The sequence below is a fragment of the Notolepis coatsorum genome (genome assembly GCF_963971535.1).
Source record: "Notolepis coatsorum genome assembly, chromosome: 1".
NCBI classification, from domain to species: domain Eukaryota; kingdom Metazoa; phylum Chordata; class Actinopteri; order Aulopiformes; family Paralepididae; genus Notolepis; species Notolepis coatsorum.
In genome coordinates, this window is record NC_140165.1 from 233699205 (window position 1) to 233722027 (window position 22823).

At 45.1% G+C, this 22823-nt stretch overlaps 1 protein-coding gene across 3 annotated transcripts in view; it reads right to left on the minus strand.

The window, feature by feature from the left end:
* Positions 1 to 986: 986 nt before the first annotated feature.
* The window catches only part of LOC311233551 (calpain-9), a 108629-nt gene continuing 86792 nt past the window's right edge, over positions 987 to 22823 (minus strand). For 2 of the 3 annotated variants that reach the window (XM_084320518.1, XM_084320517.1), the window contains 5 exons: positions 22316 to 22384; positions 20844 to 20922; positions 8564 to 8680; positions 6591 to 6649; positions 987 to 3437 (listed from right to left, as the gene is read on the minus strand). In XM_084320518.1, the coding sequence (XP_084176644.1) occupies positions 3411 to 3437; positions 6591 to 6649; positions 8564 to 8680; positions 20844 to 20922; positions 22316 to 22384 (351 nt within the window). In that variant the 3' untranslated portion in view covers positions 987 to 3410. Of the gene's footprint in view, positions 3438 to 6590; positions 6650 to 8559; positions 8681 to 20843; positions 20923 to 22315; positions 22385 to 22823 lie in introns of those variants that run through there. The other variant, XM_084320519.1, reaches the window with a different exon arrangement.

Sequence of the window (22823 nt, forward strand, 5' to 3'; positions counted from 1 at the left end):
TTGAGGAGAGGTCACGGCGACATATTGTGTCATTTCATTGGCGTATTGCAGTGTTACAATTTGGCTGCATTTCCATTAAATGTGGACGCCAAACACTCCACTAGCACAATCTTAGTACCATACCCCCATCTCCCATTGGATGGCTAACTGATCTCCTCAATTTTACCCTCCTTGGTCAAAAACCCAAATCAAATCAAATTCTATGGTACAAATGGAATAACAACTATATACCCACATTACATATCATGTTACAATACAAACCACATGCACAAAGTAGAATCTACACATCATATATTATGCTCACATTATTCTACTCATTATTTTGGTTATTGCTTTGGATGCATGCTTTTGGATGAGCCCTTTTGCAAACTGAGCAACACAGAATGCTGAGGAAATCTCCATCTCTGCTTATTTTTAAAGCAAACTACAAAGAAATGCTCATATCCAAAAAGTAGTAGATAGATAAATAGGTCATACATGTAGGTATGCATTTGGTTATGTGGGTGGGTAGGTTTGTAGGCAGGTGGGTGGGTGGTTATGTATTATGTACGCAGTATATATATATATGCATGTATGTGTATATGTATGTTTGTATTAACACATATCTCTTGAATGCATTACTGGTATTTTTTAAATAATATGTATATTTTTGTATGTTTGATTTTACAAAGCAGGGGAAGTTCTCGATAAGCCTCTAGGCTTCTAAACTTCTCCTACACAATATGGTTATTATGTATTTTTTATTTACTTTTGTTTAACTCTGTTAATAAATAAATACGTAAGGCTTCAGCTAACGGCTACCATCAACAGCAACTGGTTTAAAGTGACCTGTGGTGCGTTTGTGTGTGAGCGAGTGCAGAATGTGTGTTGTGTGTGTGCTTGTGTGTGGAAAGATCAGTGTTCAATGTTCTGATCAACAACAGCAACTGGTTTCTACATGGACATTATCGACAACTGATCACAGAAGACACACAGTTGGATTTATTTGTTTTATTAAGTCTCCAAAGGGACACTTTTCCATGCTGCATTACAGAGCTTCTGAAAGGAATACAATCGCACCTGACCCATAAGGATAAGTACACTCCAAAGAATGCTAGGAGAGGAACTCTAAGGTTAGCAATTGGCTGTCTGACAATAGGCTCTCACCTCACTTAGGCAAAACAGAGTCTATTTTGTTCGGATCTAAGCCCAGATTAAAAAAGGCTCCTGAACTCAAGGTAGAATTAGGGTCAGAGGTTATAGCAGCAAGAACAGCAGTGAAGTACCTGGGCTGTATGCTGGATGACAGTCTGGGGGAGGATGGCCTTACAGGTGCTGGGTAAAGTAAATGCCTGCACCAGGTGTTTGGCTAGAAAGGCCAATCTGCTTGACAGGGAAAGCCTTAGACTACTAGCCAACAGCCTGGTGCAGTGTCATTTTGATTATGCTAGTGTAGCCTGGTTTGAGGGACTGTCAGCTTCATTAAAGAAGAAACTACAGGTGTCACAGAATAAGCTGATCAGGGTTCTGATGGGCCTAGGCCCTCATGATCATGTTGGGAGGAGTCATTTTCAGGAGCTCAACTGGCTACCAGTTGAGGCCAGAGTAGCCCAGTTTAGGCTCAACATGGTACACAAAATAATCAATAACAGGGCCCCCAAATATTTTATTACCTATTTTCCTAGTGTTAGGGAATCACACAGCCACATAACGAGATCTAGCTTAGCAAACCTGCATCCTCCAAGGTGTAGAACAAAGATGGGACAGTGCTCATTTGCTCACAGAGGAACACAGGAGTAGAATGTGTTGCCTTTGATCACCAAACAGGGCTTGAACCTGTGTAGTTTCAAGGTGAACGTTAGGAAATGGCTCCTAGAAAATGTCCCAGAGTAACCCAGGAAGCTTCCTGTTTTAGTGTAGTGTAGTTTTAGTGTGTCTGTACATTTTGTACATATTTTATTTATAATGTTGCATTTCACTTTTTAATTTTATTTTTTAGCAATATACTGTAGGCTGATGATAATATGTGTAATACATGTTTATGTAAATACTATGTGCTGCTGAGACCAAGGACCACAATGGAAATATGTATTTTTTGTGCTATCCTTGATCATTTTAGGATACATGACTTGTTGTAACATGTAATGTATTTAAATAATTGTCAAATAAACTAAACTAAACCCCTCGTTGGAAAGCTGCAGTACAAACAACAGTAAGCTAGTGACCAAAGAAAAGTGAGCACCTATCATTATTTATATATCCTAAAAATTGTAATTAGAGTGGCGGCTAGGTGGTGTAGTGGGCAAGGCACTCGCCACCAGTGTGGAGACGCTAGGATTTGCGTGTTCGAATCCAGCTCTCCACATTGTTTTTCAGTTTGGCTGGTCGTCCGCAGTAATACACATTGGCCGTATTACGGGGAGGGAAAACTGAAGGGTGGGGATCGAACGTTGTGAACAAGCGACTCCTACAAGTCGGTTGGTGCGCCTGCGCAGTAGAATCAGGAAGTGTCGGGGGCAGCGTGAGCCTCCCACGCGTTACTCCTCGACACTGAGAGATCGAGCTGCGCAGGTGAAAAGATGCGACTGCTGTTACCTCAAGTACCGGAGGGGACTTGTGCTATGTATGACTTAGTCCACATTGCAGCCGGCTTGTGGGAGGCAAGAAACAGCGTTCGTGACAGGGGAGGGTTGAATTGGATGATACGAAATTGGGATGGGAGAAAATATGGAAAAATGGGAGAAAAAGTGGATAAAAAAAAAAAAAAATGTAATTAGAGTGCTTTGGAGTCATATATGACTCCTTCGCCCCCGGAGCATTTCATATATATTTTTGTTTTCTTTACCCAGGGACAGTGCACATTAATCAACATCTTCAGTTTCCACATCAATGTAAATGTGCCAGAATTAGCTAATGAGCTAGTTTTCATCTGTAGTCTCTGCCTAACATGCATGTCTTTATGGTGTGGGAGGAAACCGGACTACCCAGAGGAAACGCACGCAAACACAGGGAGAACCTGCAAACTCCACACAGAAAGGCCCCCTGCTGGGGTTCGAACCCAGGACCTTCTTGCTGTGAGGCAGCAGTGCTAACCACTGTGCCACAGTACGGCCCAATACTAGGTTATTTTCTCTGTTGAACTAAAATACACAAAGTAAAAACAATTACATGCCATTAAAGATATTAAAACCACGAGTGAATCGGTAAACAACTCAAATAAACTTAAACAGCTGAGAAACTACAACACCCAAAAAAGGCAGGATATTTACACCCCAATGCTGCAGGTTCACATCCCAACGCAGCAGGTTTACATCCCAATGCTGCAGGGTCACATCCCAACGCAGCAGGGTCACATCCCAACGCAGCAGGGTCACATCCCAATGCAGCAGGTTTACACCCCAACGCAGCAGGTGGGCCATCAGCAGGGCAGGTCAGTTGTACAAGGTCATGTGAAGCCACTGGAACCAGAGGAAAACATTCAGTTACATTAACCTTCCTGTACAGTGCCAACCAGCTAACCAGGACCTACTGTAAGTAAGTAAGTAAGTAAGTAAGTAAGTAAGTAAGTAAGTAAGTAAGTAAGTAAGTAAACTTTATTTGCACCTTTCACAGATAAAATCACAAAGTGCTTCGCAGAAGTAAAACATAGCAGTTACATAGAGATGAACGCACTACACATAAAACAATTCTGACACAACGTAAGCATAGGCATAACATAAGTAGATTAAATAACTATGAGTGCAACATAAATGTCAGTCGTAAAAACAACAATTATAAATAAGTAAACAAAGTATACAACCAGGAATTAATTCAAATGAATTAAAAGCCTGTCTGAATAAAACGTTTTTAAATTGTATTGCTAAATTGACATTACTATGGCCCATTCAACATCAATTATCTATCGTTCAGGATGTAGGAACGTTTTACTTTTCATTCACACATTCATACAATAATACGGTCTAGAGTATAAATATGTTTTTATCGTTTTCTGCAGTATTTCATAGAACGTGAGATATAGCCATAAATGCATATATTAGATGATCAAATGCAGTTTGATACTGATCGACGCCAGATAAAAAATGTCAACTGTACACGGTCCTAGACGTGTTGACTTATCATCTGCGGTTGACCGGAGGGGGGGGGGGGGGGGGTCGTTTATAATTCAATGACCGACGTTAAATGATTTATGTAGTATGGGTGATATATAGATCAGAGCAGTTTGTATCGAAAATGGTAAAGAAAAACGCTGAAACTCACTCCAATCTCCTCTTACCATTGGGTGATGAGCGTGGAGCAAAAAGATCGCTATTATGGGATGTTGATCTAGGTGATCCAGTTCCGGTTTGTATAATACTAATACACGTCCAATCATGTTGTTTATTGAGTTATGGCAACGGATCGATATGCACGGTGTCTGGATAGAGTCCCACGAGCGACAGCGAGTGGCCGGACAGAATAGGGGACGGACTAAGCACTTCCGGCCACTTCCGGTTTTGGCAACTCGCCGATCGGCCACCAGGTGGCGGTATTGAAGCGTTGCAGAGTTGAGCGGAGTCCTACAACACCAGCAAAGACTCCGTGGGTGAAATGTGAATACCATGACAAAAATATGAAATATTGATCTCAAAGACGCCGTAACCCGTCATTGGCAGATTACGCATGGCGAGGAAAGACGTGTAAACACGCCATCGGCGGAGAAAGGATTAACAGGCGCCCCCAAAATTGGCCATTTTCGTTTTCGTTTTTGAGGACTGCATACTTTTTTTGCAAACCAAAACAACATACTTTATACTTATAGCACATGCATGAGCCTGGTCTCTTTTGAAAGATGACATTCTGAAGTTTCTGATTCCAGAAAAAGAATTCACTTTTAGTGCTAACGTAATAGAGTAACATAGGTCTGAACTTGAGTTGTAAAAAAAACTTGTTACTCAAGTTTTTCTGTAGTAGTTAGTAGTCCAGAGGTACAAATCAGCCATAGCCTGAAGCCTTATGTAGTACATATCCAAATTTCATAAAGATCCATTCAGAAATGAGTGATTAGGAGTGATTTTGGTAAACTGTGTACAAAGAAAAACTCAGTTTTCTCATAGACTTCAATTAATTTGGCTTCCTGTTAAAGAATTGAGTTGTTCACCTAGATCCCTGATTCACACATCCCCACATGGGGTATCATTGGAAACCCCACTCATTGGCTACAACGATCCACAATCATTTTCCAGATCGGATCTAGATTGACGGAACTACTGTAGCCTGAGTCGGGAGTGGTATTTTGCACAATACCGTGTACTTTGCACAAGCCTCAAATACCGGCATGTAACTCGAGAACCGCTGAACGGATTTTGTCGGATTTTGTGGTTATTGACAGGCAACAAATAAGCCTTCAATTTGATATATATATTGTATTACAAAATATGCACACCCGAGCCACTAGGGGTCGCCAAAGTGCCGGTTGCAAAAAGTCAGAAAAACATCCCATATGAGGGACGTTGCAGCTTAAGTTAAAAGTGGATATAGGGAGTCAAGTGAACGCATAGAAAGGGGGAGGGTGTTCCAAAGGGTAGGGGCCATAAATTGGAAGGACCGGTCACCTTTGGTTATTAACCGGGTCCGTGGGACAACCAGGAGATTTTGGTGGGAGGACCTAAGTGCACGACTGGGGGAGTAGGGGCGCAGTAAATAAAAAATGTACACAGGGGATTTACCTTGGAGGGCTTTAAAAGTTAAAACAAGAATTTTTAAATGGACACAATCATTAATGGGGAGCCAATGTAGAGTGGATAAAATGGGGGTGATGTGGGCACGCCTACTTGTCCCAGTTAAAAGCCTTGCCACTGCATTTTGAATGATTTGCAAGCGGTTTAGCACAGATTAATCCAGACAGGTAAAATGCACAATAGTCCAGGCGTGATGAAATAAAAGCATGGATGATCATTTCCATTTCAGCTCTAGAAACAACAAATCTTAATTTGGCAATGTTTCTGAGCTGATAAAAACATGACGTGAGCTGGTTGACATGGCTGTTAAAAGACAGTCATAAAGAATTACACCTCACATGAGGATTGACACACTGACCTAGAGGTCCATTTTATCCACTCTACATTGGCTCCCCATAAATTATCGTGTCCATTTTAAAATTCTTGTTTTAACTTTGTTTTTACTGTACATTATCTACAGTATGTCACTTGGTATTCCCTGAAACAGGATTCATATAACCGTTTGTTTCTTGTTTATATGAAGGTTATTTATTAGCTGTATTTGTGTTTTGCTAAGCAAAACTTTGAACTTGTGTTACAGACTTTCAGATAGCCCTGGCAAAAAGGCTAATTATATGGCCAGGTACGTAAATACAGAGAGTGCAAATCCTCCCACGCCCATGGATTTTGGGGGTCAAAAGAGAGGCCCCTCCTAAAAAAAAGAACAGTCTCCACACATGACATAAAACGGTAATGGAATTAGTCTCATCAACAGGTATTATAAGGATGGGGGGCCCTACAGAAATACCCAGGCCCATTGTGAGCCAAACTTGAAGAGGCGGTTCCACATGCAGTGTCTCAGCACTGAGTAGCGGGTGTCAACATTGTGGTAAGAAGACGTCCCTGTGGTAATACCTGTCTGTAGTTGAGGGATATGGAGCCCATTCCCACCATGTCGTACGCTTGAAATTTACCTGTGAGAGGAGGAGAGGCACAAGGCATGAATGAATGAACGAATAGTTTATCATGATATACAAAAATAACAATGTAAATTATAATAATACAAAGAGAATTAGTTGAAAAAGAAAAGTATGAATAATAATAAACAAAACAGACTTTTATCCTAAAAGGAATAGGAAGAAGCAATATGCTTATCCTACCCCTTATTGAAATACATTTCATATATAATCATTACCGTTAATAAATAACTTATTTTACAAACAACAGGCTACTGTCCATCCAGTATTTTTAGAAAGCAAAATGTATATGCAGACTAGATCAGAACAAAAACTGCAACCTACAAAAACAAGACAAGTCAATAATTTCGACATCTCCATTAATGAGTTATAACCTCCCTCCTCTTTACTGTACCTTTCTAGAATCACTCTGTTGTATTAATGAGAGTTACAACCTCCCTCCTCTTTACTGTACCTTTCTAGAATCACTGTTGTATTAATGAGAGTTACAACCTCCCTCCTCTTTACTGTACCTTTCTAGAATCACTGTTGTATTAATGAGATGTATAACCTCCCTCCTCTTTACTGTACCTTTCTAAAATCACTCTGTTGTATTAATGAGAGTTATAACCTCCCTCCTCTTTACTGTACCTTTCTAGAATCACTCTGTTGTATTAATGAGAGTTACAACCTCCCTCCTCTTTACTGTACCTTTCTAGAATCACTGTTGTATTAATGAGAGTTACAACCTCCCTCCTCTTTACTGTACCTTTCTAGAATCACTGTTGTATTAATGAGATGTATAACCTCCCTCCTCTTTACTGTACCTTTCTAAAATCACTCTGTTGTATTAATGAGAGTTATAACCTCCCTCCTCTGTACTGTACCTTTCTAGAATCACTCTGTTGTATTAATGAGAGTTACAACCTCCCTCCTCTTTACTGTACCTTTCTAGAATCACTCTGTTGTATTAATGAGATGTATAACCTCCCTCCTCTTTACTGTACCTTTCTAAAATCACTCTGTTGTATTAATGAGAGTTATAACCTCCCTCCTCTTTACTGTACCTTTCTAGAATCACTGTTGTATTAATGAGATGTATAACCTCCCTCCTCTTTACTGTACCTTTCTAGAATCACTCTGTTGTATTAATGAGAGTTATAACCTCCCTCCTCTTTACTGTACCTTTCTAGAATCACTCTGTTGTATTAATGAGAGTTACAACCTCCCTCCTCTTTACTGTACCTTTCTAGAATCACTGTTGTATTAATGAGATGTATAACCTCCCTCCTCTTTACTGTACCTTTCTAAAATCACTCTGTTGTATTAATGAGTTACAACCTGCCTCCTCTTTACTGTACCTTTCTAGAATCACTCTTTTGTAATACATTTTGAACTGTATGACGTCTTTTGGCAGTATTAGAAGTCTGTTCGTTCTGGCCTGGTACACTATGACATCTCTAAGGCAACGCTCTCCTGTCTTTAGATGGACAAGCCACCAACAAGATCACTTCCCTCTTTAGTATTCCGCGTAGGCTTTTCCCTCACGTTATTCCAAATCTCCTTATCAACCTTCAACCATATGTCCCATATGTTCTGCCCTGTTCAAACCTCTCTTCTGTTCTCTCTCTCTGTCTCTCCTCTGGTCACCACTTCCTCTCCAACGCCAAGGAAACTATAAAAGGGCGAATTGAAGGTTTCCACACTTGGCACCAATGTGCATTCACACGCTACACAGTGACGTGATGACCCTTCCTTCTTTTATAGTTTCCTTGTCTAACGCCACTTCACCCCCACATCTCCCCTGCTACATCTTCATCTTCCTCCTCCCTCTTCACACCCTCTCCCTCCTCCTTTGGCCCTCTTTTCTCTCTTTCTGATCCAATCTCTCTTCAAACCCAGCCTCCCCCTCCCCCCATCTCCCTCCATTACGGATCATGCTGTCCAGTTTCATCATCAGGTACAGGAACCCGGGGTAACTGATGGTCATGTCTGGCTCAGTGTATCTCAGGCCGATCAGCTGCAGCACAAAGTCATCCACAGTCATGCCTGGATGGGAGACAGACGGATGGGAGATAGATCAGAGCAAACAAACACAGATCACATTCCAACAACATCCCCTGCTGTTGCAGTGTGGTATATGCTTCTGGCACCTGTGTTCAGCGTATGGGCCAGTAGATTTGTTTAAAGTTTGGCGCCCCCTACAGTTGAAAAAGATTTTCATGCCAGATGTGTGCCCCATAGATTTAACCTGTTAAGTGGTAGCCCTATTTTCAGAAATTTCGCCTAAAGGTACATGCCTTTAAATCCACTTCTGCAAGGTCAATTTGCATGTTCTTGGTATCTAGGAACATCTAGGGACCTGGGGGTATGTATTTCCAGTGTCAGAAATATTGTGTCTGTTACTAGGCTTGAGTAAATTGTAATGAAGAAAAGGAGAATATAAATTATGATTTATTTTTGCATCTTTGACGGTGAATAACACCATGTTAAATCTGCAGGGTAAGAAATTTCGCTCACTGAGCTCATTCACCACCTTATTGAGATCAAGTGTAAAAAAAGGGAAGATGATTAAACAGAAGGATTTGTAGATACAGTAATAAATGATAATCGATTTTAATTATGAATTCACATTTGACCTTGAACTTGACCTTGACCTTATTATGGAAAAATCATACAGCTATGGATAGGGAAAAGGCTCTTCTTTCCAATGGCTGGGTTGAATCTGGATTTAGTCATTTCCTTGCGGTTTTACGATAAAAGAGATATAATTAGCATTTTTTCGATAAATTCGTATTTCAGATAAATCGTATAAAATGAACAACATGAAAATATACACTTTGACTACTGTTTTGATAGGGTTATGGTCTTTACTCTTGGCTACAAAAAATAAAATAAAAAAAACATTAACCTCTTAACACATGTGGGGCCTCATGAGGACGATTTGCGATGCCACTTTGCCGACCTCTAGTGGCTTGGGTGTGCATTTATTTTAATACAATATATAGATAGAATCAAAGCCCTATTTGTTGCCTGTGATTGCCCTTTCAGGTGACAAAATCCGCTCAGCGGTTCTCGAGTTACGTGCCGATATGTGAGGCGTGCCCCAAAGTATGCAAAAGTACACATTACCACCCCGGACTCCCGGGGCTCTAGCTCCGTCAATCATTTGGCGATCTCGAAAATCTTTGCACAGGGTTGTAGCCAATGAGTGTGGCTTTCCAATGATACCCCATGATATGATAATTGGGGATCTAATACGGTCTCTATTGATCGATTTATGATACAAAAAAGCAGGGTTTAGGGGGACCTTACAGCTTAACACTTTCAGTGCCTTTGATTAACGTTGATTTACCCCGTTAAAGCAATGGGGAATGGGCAATGGGTGTAACTGAGGGGTACAATTCCCTGACTGTATTGATAAGTATGGTATCATTAAACCACTACCGATTATGTACTTTAACTACTGGCCACACAGTACATGATATAGATATGATGAACACTTTCCCACCTGATGAAACCAAGTCCACACAAATGTATAAATCGAATATTTTATATAGCAAAGGGTATATACAACGTTCACTTAATGACATTTATGATTTGAATGCACTTGTAAGGCAAATGAGTATTCGTAGGCAAATCAACATTGAATGTCCAATCTTTGGTTACGCAGGAAGCAAGTATACAACCTGGTTCTTTAGGGAACTATAGCGATGGTACTTAAATGATTATAGCTGGATATACTAAAAGGGGGTCCCGCTGGTTGTAAGTCAGTAGGGGGGGGGGTTAGGAGAGCCGCTGGCGATATCCCATCTGGCCAACGATTTCTTGGGAGAATTCAGAGTGCTGAACACGGTGCCCACAGAACCTTGGTCCACAGATGAACACAGCTGGGCCCTCTTGTAGACGGTAGCTGCCGGTCCACAACGAAGAGACGTGAGGCGACCTCACTCGGGGTAGAGCGCCGTCTCACCTGGACTCCTCTCGGGGGGTAGTTCCAACACTTACCAGTGTTGGCTGTTATCCATGGCATAAATCAAAGCACCCAAAGCAAGTAGATAATCCAAGCCGTGTAGGGCTCGCCGTCGTCCGGGTAAGGTAATCCAATGTGCAGGTCCACTCGTCCTGGCCCAGAACTCCTCGGATGAAAGCACCACACGTGGTCTGCCCAGCCTGGTTAAGACTCTAGATAACGCGAGGAACGATGGGGGTACTGCTCACTTTATAACTCTAACCGAACGATGCACCATACATAATAGACTATTATTAACTTAATAGAAATACGTCCCACTCGACGGTATAGTGCCAAACTATGACAATTCAACTATTAATCCACACGATGTCTCAATGCCATTCTGAGGCCAAATTGACCATACTGCACCACACGTGTATCGTGGGTGAGGCTTAACGTCTTGCCACTAGGTTGGAGGGTAAAGAACTAAGGGCTAAGGGACTAAAAGAAAGTTCTACTTTACTTGCGCCATATATATATGCGCTGTGAACAAATAGTACCATTCGTATTTCGGCAGACGTATTCCTACGCGGAACCGGGCTAGTAACGACATGTTCGTCGGCACGATTGAACTTGAACCAAGGGGCTTGGCTGCTGGCGCCAGGTTCTTGTCCAATGAGAGAATGAAACTATTATGGGCTGTTAGTAGACTAAAGGGATATTCAGTGTATATGTACAAGGAATATACAAGGGATATCAAACGATATACAAATACTATTAAATATATATCCATAAATAAATATATATATTCGGTTTAATCTGATCCTTCACAACAGCCGCCCCCTAATTAGTCCCACCTAATTAGCTAAGCAGGGACAGATTAACCGCACTGTCCACCACTCAAGGTCCGCTGTAAGGGTCAGTCAACTCACAAAGTCGTGGGGTCATGGTCGTCATCGATAGTGTCTGGGAGTCTGGGCAGTTCTATTAGCCTCGCCACGGGTCGTGTGTAAGTTCGCCCTTGGACGAGCACTTCAGCTGCTCGGACCTTGCCATCGGCACCGGTGATCACTTTGCTTACGCGGCCAGCCGGCCACATAGCTCTGGGTAGTGACTGGTCGATAATCATGACGACTGTTCCTTCTGTCAAATTGTCTCTCTCTTTTACCCACTTCTGGCGGGTCTGTAGAGACGGTAGGTAGTGGAGTAGAAAGCTGTTCCAAAACTTGTCAGCTAGTACTTGACTGTACCTCCACATTCTTCGGCCGTTCGCTTCTTCAGGCCTGTACATGGTCTGGGGTAGCGCGGGGTCCAGCCGCCCCATCAAGAGTGTGTTGGGGGTGACTGGGTCGACATCTGCTATATCACTGGAGACGTAGCCGAGGGGCTTTGAGTTCAATACTCCCTCGATCTCCGTGAGGACTGTCATTAGGACTTCTTCCGCCACGGTCTGGGCCCCAAGCACGGCGTACAGGGCTGTCTTTATTGAACGTACTTCTCGTTCCCAGGTTCCACCGAAGTGGGGTGCGTTCGGGGGATTAAACTGGAAGTCAATCTGGGATGGAGCGAGGTGGGTCTTAAGTTCTGGGCCCATAGCTTGGAAGCTCTCTCTCAGCTCTCTTTCTCCGCCTTTGAAGTTTGTCCCGTGATCAGACAACAATGTAGACGGTTTTCCTTTCCGTGATGTGAATCTTCGGAAGGCCATAAGGAATGAGTCTGTGCTCATGGTTGAAAGGAGTTCGATATGTATCGCTCTGGTGGTCATGCATTTGAATACAATACCCCACCGCTTCTCGGTTCCTCTTCCTTTCTTTATATACAACGGGCCAAAACAGTCCATGCCTGTGGAGTGGAATGGCTTGTCGCCGAGTCGGAGGCGACAGGGAGGTAGGTCAGCCATCCGGGGTATGCTGGGCTGCGTGCGCCACTTTCGGCAGTCTAGACAGGTTCGCTGGAAGCGTCGCACTGCTTCTCTTCCTTGAAGTATCCAATAGCGACGTCTGATCTCCGCGAAGACTCTCTCTGCTCCTGCGTGGTGTACATCCTCGTCGTATTTCTTTATGATCAGCTCTGTGACCTTGTGTCGGCTGTTCAAGACTATCGGGTACTTAACGTCATCCGGTAGATTGGGGGCTCTCCGCAGACGACCACCCACTCTGATGAGATTATGGGCGTCACTCTCGGGTGCCAGGTGGAGCAGTCTGCTGTCTGATGGGACGGGCTTTCCTCCCTGTAGACAGTCTAGCTCATCGGGGAACGAGTCTCTCTGGGCTCGTTGTAGTAGAAGAAGTTCTGCTTCTTCGTAGTCAGCTGCTGAAATGTCGGCAGTGGGCTGAATCTCTGGGTGGTGCCGCAGAAATGTCTTTAGCTGCGCACTCTGTAGGGTAATGCAATCATCTATGTTGGGGTCTGTGGAGGCGACTGTGCTCAGTCCACAGAACATAGGTTTCTTGTTCTCAGCCTCCTCTTTACTCGCTTCCCGTGGGGTGGGCGTAGGCCACTCTTCTTCCGGGAGCTTGAGGAACTCGGGTCCGTCACTGTAGATGTTGCGACGGGTGAGGTCATCTAGGGACATTCCCCGGGTGATGACGTCAGCTGGGTTGTGTTTGGTGTCCACATACCGCCAGCTCGCTGCTTCTGTTAACTCTTGAATCTCGGTGACTCTGACTCCCACGAAGACCTTGTATCTGCATGAATCAGACTTGATCCATGTGAGTACTGTCGTGGAATCTGACCACAAGATTGTTCTGTGCACCGGAATGGTGAGTTCACGTTGGATTAACGTGGCTAGATGCGCTCCTGCTAGGGCTGCGCAGAGCTCTAGACGCGGGATAGATTGTTGCTTTCGTGGGGCTATTCTTGAGCGAGCCAGGATGAAAGCAGTGTGTATCTCTCCTCCCTTCTCTTGGGCACGCAAGTAGGCCACCGATCCATAGGCTACTTCGGAGGCGTCACTGAAGACGTGTAGATCCATCTTGCATGTCTCTGGCCTCACTGTGGGTGGGAAGTAGCTGCGGCGTATATTGACGCCTGGGAGTGAGCGGAGTTCCGTCTCCCACTCTCTCCATGTGGAGGCAAGGTGTGCGGGTATTGGGTCGTCCCAGCCCTGGTCCTTGTCCCATAGTGCTCGTACAATCATCTTTGCCCTGGTGGTGTAAGGTAGAATACATCCCAACGGGTCATATTGTCTGGCGAGTGTTCTGTACACACTCCGTCTGGTGGTCGGTATCGCCGTCGACCTTCCCTGCTCCGTGGTCAGGGGTTTGTGTCTATAGTGGAGCGAGTCTGTTTTGAAGCGCCAGACTAGTCCTAGTGTCATTTCTTGGGCTTCTCCTGGGATTGTCGCCATCCAGGTCTCGCTGCTGGCAGCCTTGTCCGCGGGGGAGAGGCTGCGCAATACGTGCGGGTCGCTGCTGGCCCACTGCCTGAGATCAAAGCCACCTTTGATCAGGGAGGCGCGTAGCTTGAGTAGGAGAACCTCGGCTTCTTCTTGAGTCGAAACGCTTTGTAAACAGTTGTCCACGTAGAAACTGTTCTTCACACTGTGTCGGACCTCTTCATCTGCTGCTGGGTCCTCTGCGACGTGTTTCTGTAGTGCAAATGTAGCACAGCACGGGCTGCATGTGGTTCCGAAGGGGAGGACTTCCCACTGGTAGATGGCTGGGTGCTCATCTCCGATCCTCTCTCTCCATAGGAACCGCAGCAGGGGCTTGTCCTCCTCCACTAGTCTCACCTGCAGGAACATCCCTTTGATATCCCCGCTGATAGCCACCTTGTCCTGGCGGAAGCGTAGTAGCACGCCTAGTAGAGAGGGGCCGAGTGTGGGGCCGGGCAAGAGCTCTTTATTCAGATTTTGGGATCCGATCTGGTAGCTGCAGTTAAACACAATGCGATCCTTGCCGTTGTGGTGGACCTTGTGGTGCGGCACGTACCATGATTCGGTCGTCTGATCGGCCTCTTTAATGTCAATCTTTGTCACGTGTCCCGCTGTGATTAGCTTCTCAATCTCAGCGCGGTACACACTCTCTTGAGCGGGGTCTTTGGCTAGGCGCCGCTCTGTGTTCAATAGATACCGCTCCGTAGCGTCTTTCTTTGCGTGAAAGGTGGGCATTCCCTCTCGCCTCAGGAGTGGAGTTGCGTATCTCATCACTCCGCCGACTGTGACTCTCTTTGTCCCTTGCTCGAGGAGGTTTATGGCGTAAATGTCTTCTTTAGAACGAATGTCTTTCTTTTCGTTCTTAAAGGGCATTGTCTCTAGTGTCCATAGCCTCTCGACATGCTGCAGGAGAGTGGTGTCTTCTTCTGTCACTCTGGAGTGGAGGCAGCTAGTGGCTGCTGTTCGGTTGAGAGATTTAGCGAGGGGGCCTTGTAGTGTCCATCCTAGGCGGGTCTCGACTGCTGCAGGACAGCCTCGGGGTCCTGTATGGACCCGGTCTATCGGGACTATGAGGTCTGCATGGTCGGAGCCTATCAGCAGGGTCGGGGTGGCGCCGTCTATGAGCGGGATAGGTAGTTGACGCAGGTGCACATATTTATCCATCAGCTTGGCGATGGGGTAGGTGTACTGTGATAGTCCTATTTCTTGGCTGGTGAAAGCATTTGTAATCCTATACCGTCGCTCTGGCTGCCCGCTTGCTGCGATAGTGAAGGAGACATTCTCGCCTTTTATCGTCTTTAAATCTCTTCTTATTGTCCGAATCGTCATTTGGTTCTCGCTCCCCCGCAGTCCCAGCTGGGCCGCAGCGGACGCGAGCAGAAGGGTCTTCTCTGACCCGTCATCAAGGACGGCGTAAGTGTCCATGACTTTATCTTGGTAGCTCAATGTTACACGGACTACCTTTAAGAGCACTTGGGCGCCGCTGCTGCTGGCGGGGTCAATGTACATGACACTTGCCTTGGTGCTGCTCGATGGTGCAGGTGCAGGCTTTCTTCTGTTACTGTCGTGTAGGACATCTAGGTGGGCTCCGTCACACCGACTGCACCTCTTCTTTAGGCGGCACTCGGCTGCCATGTGATTGCGCGCACATCGGTAACAGCGCCTGTTGGACTTTATCCATTGACTCACTTCTTCTGCATTCATCTTTGTGAACAGGTCACATTGTGACAGCCAGTGTTCCTTCTCGCAGTACGGGCACACCATCTTCCACTTATCTTTTCTCGAGGGGGTACTGTGGTTCTTACTGCTCGGTACTGATTCTGATTGGTGCATGACAGTCACCGATCTTCTTCCATCGTTTATTCTCCTGGGTCCCTCTCTGGAGCTTGGTGTGCTCCGCCCGAACGTATCCAGTCGTAGGCTGCTGACTTCTCTCGCCAGGAAGTCGGCTAGATCGAGGAGGGATGGTTCGGGACCGTTAGGATCACGGTGGTCTCTCTGCCGCCTGAAGCGCTCTTGTCTGGCGGGTGGCAGCTTCTCTAAAATCCTCTCGACGTTAGAGTTGGCGTATAGCTCGTGCATACCCTTTTCCCGTTGCGCTCCCAGCATCCCTACCAGGGACTGCACTTTTATAGACAGGTCGTCTAATGAGCGATTGTCTGTTGCTGGGGGTAGGCGGTCAATATGCCTTATCTCTTGGATTACGTAATCCCATATACGTCCATATCTCTGGTCCAGCGCTGCTAGAGCCGCGGTGTATGGGGTCGTAGAGGTGGCATAGGCTAGCGCTATATTGTGCGCTCGAGGTACTTTCAGGTGCTTCAGTAATATTGCATACTTGTGGCGTTCATCAGCGACATCCACCATCATTGTCTCTAAGCACATCCGGAGCTCCGTGTACTGTGCTCGATTCTCATAGGTGAAGTCTGGAAACGTCGGTGTGGCAATGTATGACGCCGTGGATGGCTGATACATCGGCGAGCGTTGGGGGAGAGGCCTCCTAGGCGAGTCTCCTCTTGCGCCTCTCTGTGGGCTGGTACCGGCAGGGTACCATGGCCCGCTGGTCCAGGTGCTATTCCTCGGGGCTGGTCGTGCGTCATGCTCACCCGTGAATAGAGTCGGGGGTCTGTAGCGCAGCGCCGCGGGGGTATAGCCTGGGCTGTACTGGACCTCCTGGTCCGGTGGAGTACTGTGCTGTCGTCGGGCTTGGTTCTCCTCCTCTCCCTCTTCTTCTTCTATCAGGTCCTCTAGATCCTGTAGTCGTTTATTTAGCTTCTCCGCGGTGTATGCCGCTCCTTCCTTGTAGCTGGGTCTCGCTTGGACCGGTCGGGGAAGGGGGTCTGCGGGGGGTATAGGCTTGGTCTGTTGGTCAAGTTCAGGGTCGCTTGCTCGGTTAGGAGACGCTGCCCTTGACTGTTGTCTCGACGAGTTCCTTGAACCCCTGGCGGAGGGAGAGGGTGTTGCCTTGAGGATCAGCTGCTCCATTAGCTGCGCTTGTAGTCTGTCGCGCTCGGCTTCGCGCTTGGTGAGATCTGCTTCTCTTTGGGCACCGGTAGCGGCGCGCTGGGCGTCGGCCCGGTCTCTTGCCATATTCTCTTCCGTCTGAAGGCGTCTCATCTCCAGGCGTATGCGCTCTTCTTCGCTCCGTTGCTGTGTCTGGAGTCGATCGCGTTCACCCTGAAGTCGATCGCGTTCACCCTGAAGTCGATCGCGTTCGGTAGAGGCTGTCAGGCTGGCGAGGAACGCCTGTGATAGCATCCTCTCCGCTTCGCTGGGGGAAGACGGTTGTAGAGGTGAGCCGCTCCTGGCGGTACTCGTTGGGGAGTCCCGGAGCTCTATTTCCTCGGCGCTCTCCTCCTCTTCTTCCGTGCAGAGTTCTCTCTCTGTAGGGTTGTCTTCCTCCCGGGGCTGGTCGGGGACTACTTCTTCGGTATTGGCGGGGGGTAAAGGTATGTCAGCTCCCTCCTGGTCCCCACCGTGAGCTTGGTCAGTTACATTAGAACCCACTAGGGCCTCTGTGGTCGGGGTAACCTGGTCGTTAAGGTCAGACATAATTTAACTTTCTACTTTTACCGCGTTTACCGTTTGTCGAAGGCTAGGTAGTTGACTGACAGCGTAATCCTCTAAGTACTGAGGTGTCTGTCGTCTGCGCCGCGGGCGTTCTACGTTAGGAGGACCGTTTCGTGGAATGTTCATCATAGGCCATTTCAATATTAATAACACTATATTAATATTACACTAGTTACCATCCGGCTCGAAGGACCAATTGTAACTGAGGGGTACAATTCCCTGACTGTATTGATAAGTATGGTATCATTAAACCACTACCGATTATGTACTTTAACTACTGGCCACACAGTACATGATATAGATATGATGAACACTTTCCCACCTGATGAAACCAAGTCCACACAAATGTATAAATCGAATATTTTATATAGCAAAGGGTATATACAACGTTCACTTAATGACATTTATGATTTGAATGCACTTGTAAGGCAAATGAGTATTCGTAGGCAAATCAACATTGAATGTCCAATCTTTGGTTACGCAGGAAGCAAGTATACAACCTGGTTCTTTAGGGAACTATAGCGATGGTACTTAAATGATTATAGCTGGATATACTAAAAGGGGGTCCCGCTGGTTGTAAGTCAGTAGGGGGGGGGGGGTTAGGAGAGCCGCTGGCGATATCCCATCTGGCCAACGATTTCTTGGGAGAATTCAGAGTGCTGAACACGGTGCCCACAGAACCTTGGTCCACAGATGAACACAGCTGGGCCCTCTTGTAGACGGTAGCTGCCGGTCCACAACGAAGAGACGTGAGGCGACCTCACTCGGGGTAGAGCGCCGTCTCACCTGGACTCCTCTCGGGGGGTAGTTCCAACACTTACCAGTGTTGGCTGTTATCCATGGCATAAATCAAAGCACCCAAAGCAAGTAGATAATCCAAGCCGTGTAGGGCTCGCCGTCGTCCGGGTAAGGTAATCCAATGTGCAGGTCCACTCGTCCTGGCCCAGAACTCCTCGGATGAAAGCACCACACGTGGTCTGCCCAGCCTGGTTAAGACTCTAGATAACGCGAGGAACGATGGGGGTACTGCTCACTTTATAACTCTAACCGAACGATGCACCATACATAATAGACTATTATTAACTTAATAGAAATACGTCTCACTCGACGGTATAGTGCCAAACTATGACAATTCAACTATTAATCCACACGATGTCTCAATGCCATTCTGAGGCCAAATTGACCATACTGCACCACACGTGTGTCGTGGGTGAGGCTTAACGTCTTGCCACTAGGTTGGAGGGTAAAGAACTAAGGGCTAAGGGACTAAAAGAAAGTTCTACTTTACTTGCGCCATATATATATGCGCTGTGAACAAATAGTACCATTCGTATTTCGGCAGACGTATTCCTACGCGGAACCGGGCTAGTAACGACATGTTCGTCGGCACGATTGAACTTGAACCAAGGGGCTTGGCTGCTGGCGCCAGGTTCTTGTCCAATGAGAGAATGAAACTATTATGGGCTGTTAGTAGACTAAAGGGATATTCAGTGTATATGTACAAGGAATATACAAGGGATATCAAACGATATACAAATACTATTAAATATATATCCATAAATAAATATATATATTCGGTTTAATCTGATCCTTCACAACAATGGGGAATAATAATATATATGGTTTTAAGAAAAATCTTAACGATTATCATTTTAAAATGAATATTGGTAATTAATAAGGCTGTGCCGAATATATATTCTTTTGCATTTGAATGTTCTGTTGAGGTTTTCCACGGGTGTTCAAGTGTTTGCTGTGACGTCATCATTGGGGAGTAAGGTTATATGGGCTATCTATGTTAAATTATATTTATATATTTATTACATCATGATGGATTCAGTCGGAGCCTGTCTATTTACTCCGTCAAATTGCAGTGTTTGTTTTGTTTAAGTGTTATCTATTGTTTTTCTAATGTGTTTGGTCAATCGTGATGAGTATATATTTTGTCTTGTCACCATGTAAATCGTTGGATCCCAGGAAGAATAGCTGCTGCTATGCAAAAGCTAATGGGGATCTTAATAAAACAAACAAATAAACAAAAACGGCTCATTCAAAAGTATGTCTAGTCCAGGAGAAAAGTGGCAGTTGCTGTGTCTCAAACTCACTGCCCACGAAGGGAAAAACAACATTTTTGTCTTGTTACCGTGTCTGTCTGGATGTGCCAAAGCCTGTTTTTCATCATTACTCTCTGGGCGTTACTGTAGGCCTACAGCTACAGTATGTACCAATGCATGACAAAATAAATTATAAAAAGTTCCATTTTCACTTATATTTATATCTAAATGCCATTCTTCTCTATTCCTGGAAAGTGGAAAAAAAATATTTTTCCAGTTGGAACTTAAATAATCCCACTTCATACTTCCATGGCTTGGTATGGTGACAAGGAATGTTCTGCCCCTTGGCTGACTACTCTGGTAAGGTATTGAATGTTCACCCCAAAAGCTGGGCGAGGATTGCGATTGGCTACCACTCGCAAGGAATTCTAAAACACCAGTTGTTTTTGTGACGCTGATAGTAGCACTAGTAGCAGCCCACATGTATTAGTGAGAAGCCTCAGTAGCACAAGGCGATTTGATGTTGAAAGTTGAAAAGTATCCATAGAATAGTCAACTTATTATCGTGGATTTACTGACAAAGGTCAGAGGACCCTTCCAGCTACACACCTCTGATCATAGAGTCCTCAATGACGCAGTGAAGGCTAACATCACTCTCCATTTTGCCCTCATCATTCCTTTTTAATGCCACTTTGTTTCAATTACTGGAAACTATTCTCTGTTAAAGCGACAATGGGTAATCTTTATATTAAATAATTATGTTCTGGAGCATGTACAGAACACAATGAGACCACCGGAACTTCACTTCCTCTTTCAAATGGTCTGGTGTGACCGGCTTGGTCTGGTGTGACAATGCCTAGAATGAACAAGACGTGATAGGTTCTTTGTGCACTGAATGCAGGGTATTTACTGCAAATGTAAAATAAATACACAGGCGCCTGGGACCACCAAGAAACCAAGAATTGCAAAAAAAAAAAGTAGTACAGCGGCTCATGGGAAATGTATTGAAAACACAGAGGCAGTACCGCTCATGGCCAGCGGGCCCCACAATTACACATTACCACTTTAAGATACTGTACTTTTTCATATGCTCTCCATATTTTCCTCAACAAATATCATAGTGTACAGTATATTTGACTCTAAGATTACAGTTGAAACCTTGGGCCCAAATACCGATACACACCAAGCTGCCTGGTATATTATCCTCCTATACAATAAAAAAAAGTGTTGCAGGTTACATTGTCCATACGTCCTCTATCTCACCTGCAGCCTTCAAGGCAGGCGAAACCTCTGCGTACTCCAGGCGGTGGGAGTTATCCTCGTCAAATGACAGGAAGACGTCCTGAGGACAAAATTAAGACAGAAGAATTTATAGTTCATGCAAACCTGAACAATCAACTCTAAACAGGCAAATAAAATATAGAACGTTTTAGTGTTTGAGCTCCCCTGTGTGTTTCACCCATCTACATTTACATGATGTATAGTCAGTCATTTAGCTGACGCTTTTATCCACAACGACTTACAAATTGTGTAAATGGTAAATGGCTGCATTTATATAGCGCTTTTGTCCAAAGTGCTTTACAATTTGTTCCTCACATTTTACCCATTCACTCACACATTCACACACTGACGCCGGAGGCAACCATGCCAGGTGCCGACCTGCTCATCAGAAGAAATTAGGGGTTATTAAGTGTCTTGCTCAAGGACACTTCCACACACTGTCCGGGATGAGCGGGAATCGAACCAGGAACCTCCGGATTACCAGACGACTGCTCTACCTCCCAAGCGACTGTCGCCCCCAACAAGCAAGCAAGAGGGGTACATCTCTGACGGTCAAAGATAAGTGGTTTTGGTCATCTAGCAGTGCCAGATTTGAGAGGGAGTTAAACCATTTTGTGTACTGTACTGTTGTAATTGTGTAGGGACTGTCCTGCTCAACTAGGGGCAGGCTGTTCGTTCTCATTCACTAGGCTGTCTCCACTCTCCAGGATAGCAGCCATCTTTTTTTACTGAACTTTCCTGCGGCACTATGGGAAGGCTGTCTTTATATATATGGTTAAGCCCCCTTTCTAACTAACTTAACCCCAGAACTAGGGGCATTTAGTTAGAAAGTCAGATCATCTGGGAGAGTGGAGGCTACCACGTGCTTCCTCCGACACACGTCCAGCCAATCACCGCTTCTTTTCACCTGGCAGTGCGGATTCTCATCGAGAGGGCGTAGCGTGTGGGAGGACCACACTATCCCCCTCGAGTCCTATCCGCGCTTAGCAGGCGCCCCGACCGAACTGTAGGAGTCGCTGTTTACAACGACCCGGACCCACCCCGCCAGCTTCTCCCACCCTCTAATACAGCCAATTGTATTAGTGCAGACGGCCAGCCAAGCTGGTGACAACCCCGGAGCTGTGAGCTGGATTCGAACAGGCGAATCCAGCTCACAGCTCCGGGGCTGGTGACGAACGCAATCTCCGCTCGGCCACCTAACCGCGTTTTCCTACCATTTGTAACCACTGTCTTGCTGCTATTTTACCACCGTCCTGCATTCACCCTAGTGGCACAGGACTATAATTACACAGTACAGGAACACAAAATGATTCAACTCCTACTGCAGATTTGAGTGCTTCACTTGGAGTGCATGGAGACATAGACAAACTGTAGTAGCATAGTACATCGCGGTATAGACTGTAAGAATGGTTAGTTCTTGTCTTTTATCATTCAGATTTCTGTAATGACCTTACCGTCCATGACCTGATCTTGTCCCAAAGCGTTCTGAACGTCTGCCAGTCCAACTGGGCCATGCCCTGGCTCTGCAATAGGCACCGGAGTCAAGGCAAAGGGACCAGACAAGTACATCAAGAAATAGTCAAACAGAAACCAAACAAGCATAAGAGATTATTGACCCTTGTGTGCAAGAAAGTGAGACAGATAATGAAACAGAAGTACTGTGGCTTGATGCAACATCTACAGGAATGCAGCTGTTAACATTACAGCCAAACAATGTGTATATATATATATATATATATATATATATATATATATATATATATATATATATATATATATATATATATATATATATATATATTCTATCCAGACAGTATATTATATATAAGTATATAAAGGTTACATGAAGACAGTATTATATATAAGTATACCTTTATATACTTATCATCATCATCAAACCTTTATTCAAATAAAGGTTTGATGATGATGATAAGTATATAAAGGTTACATGAAGACAGTATA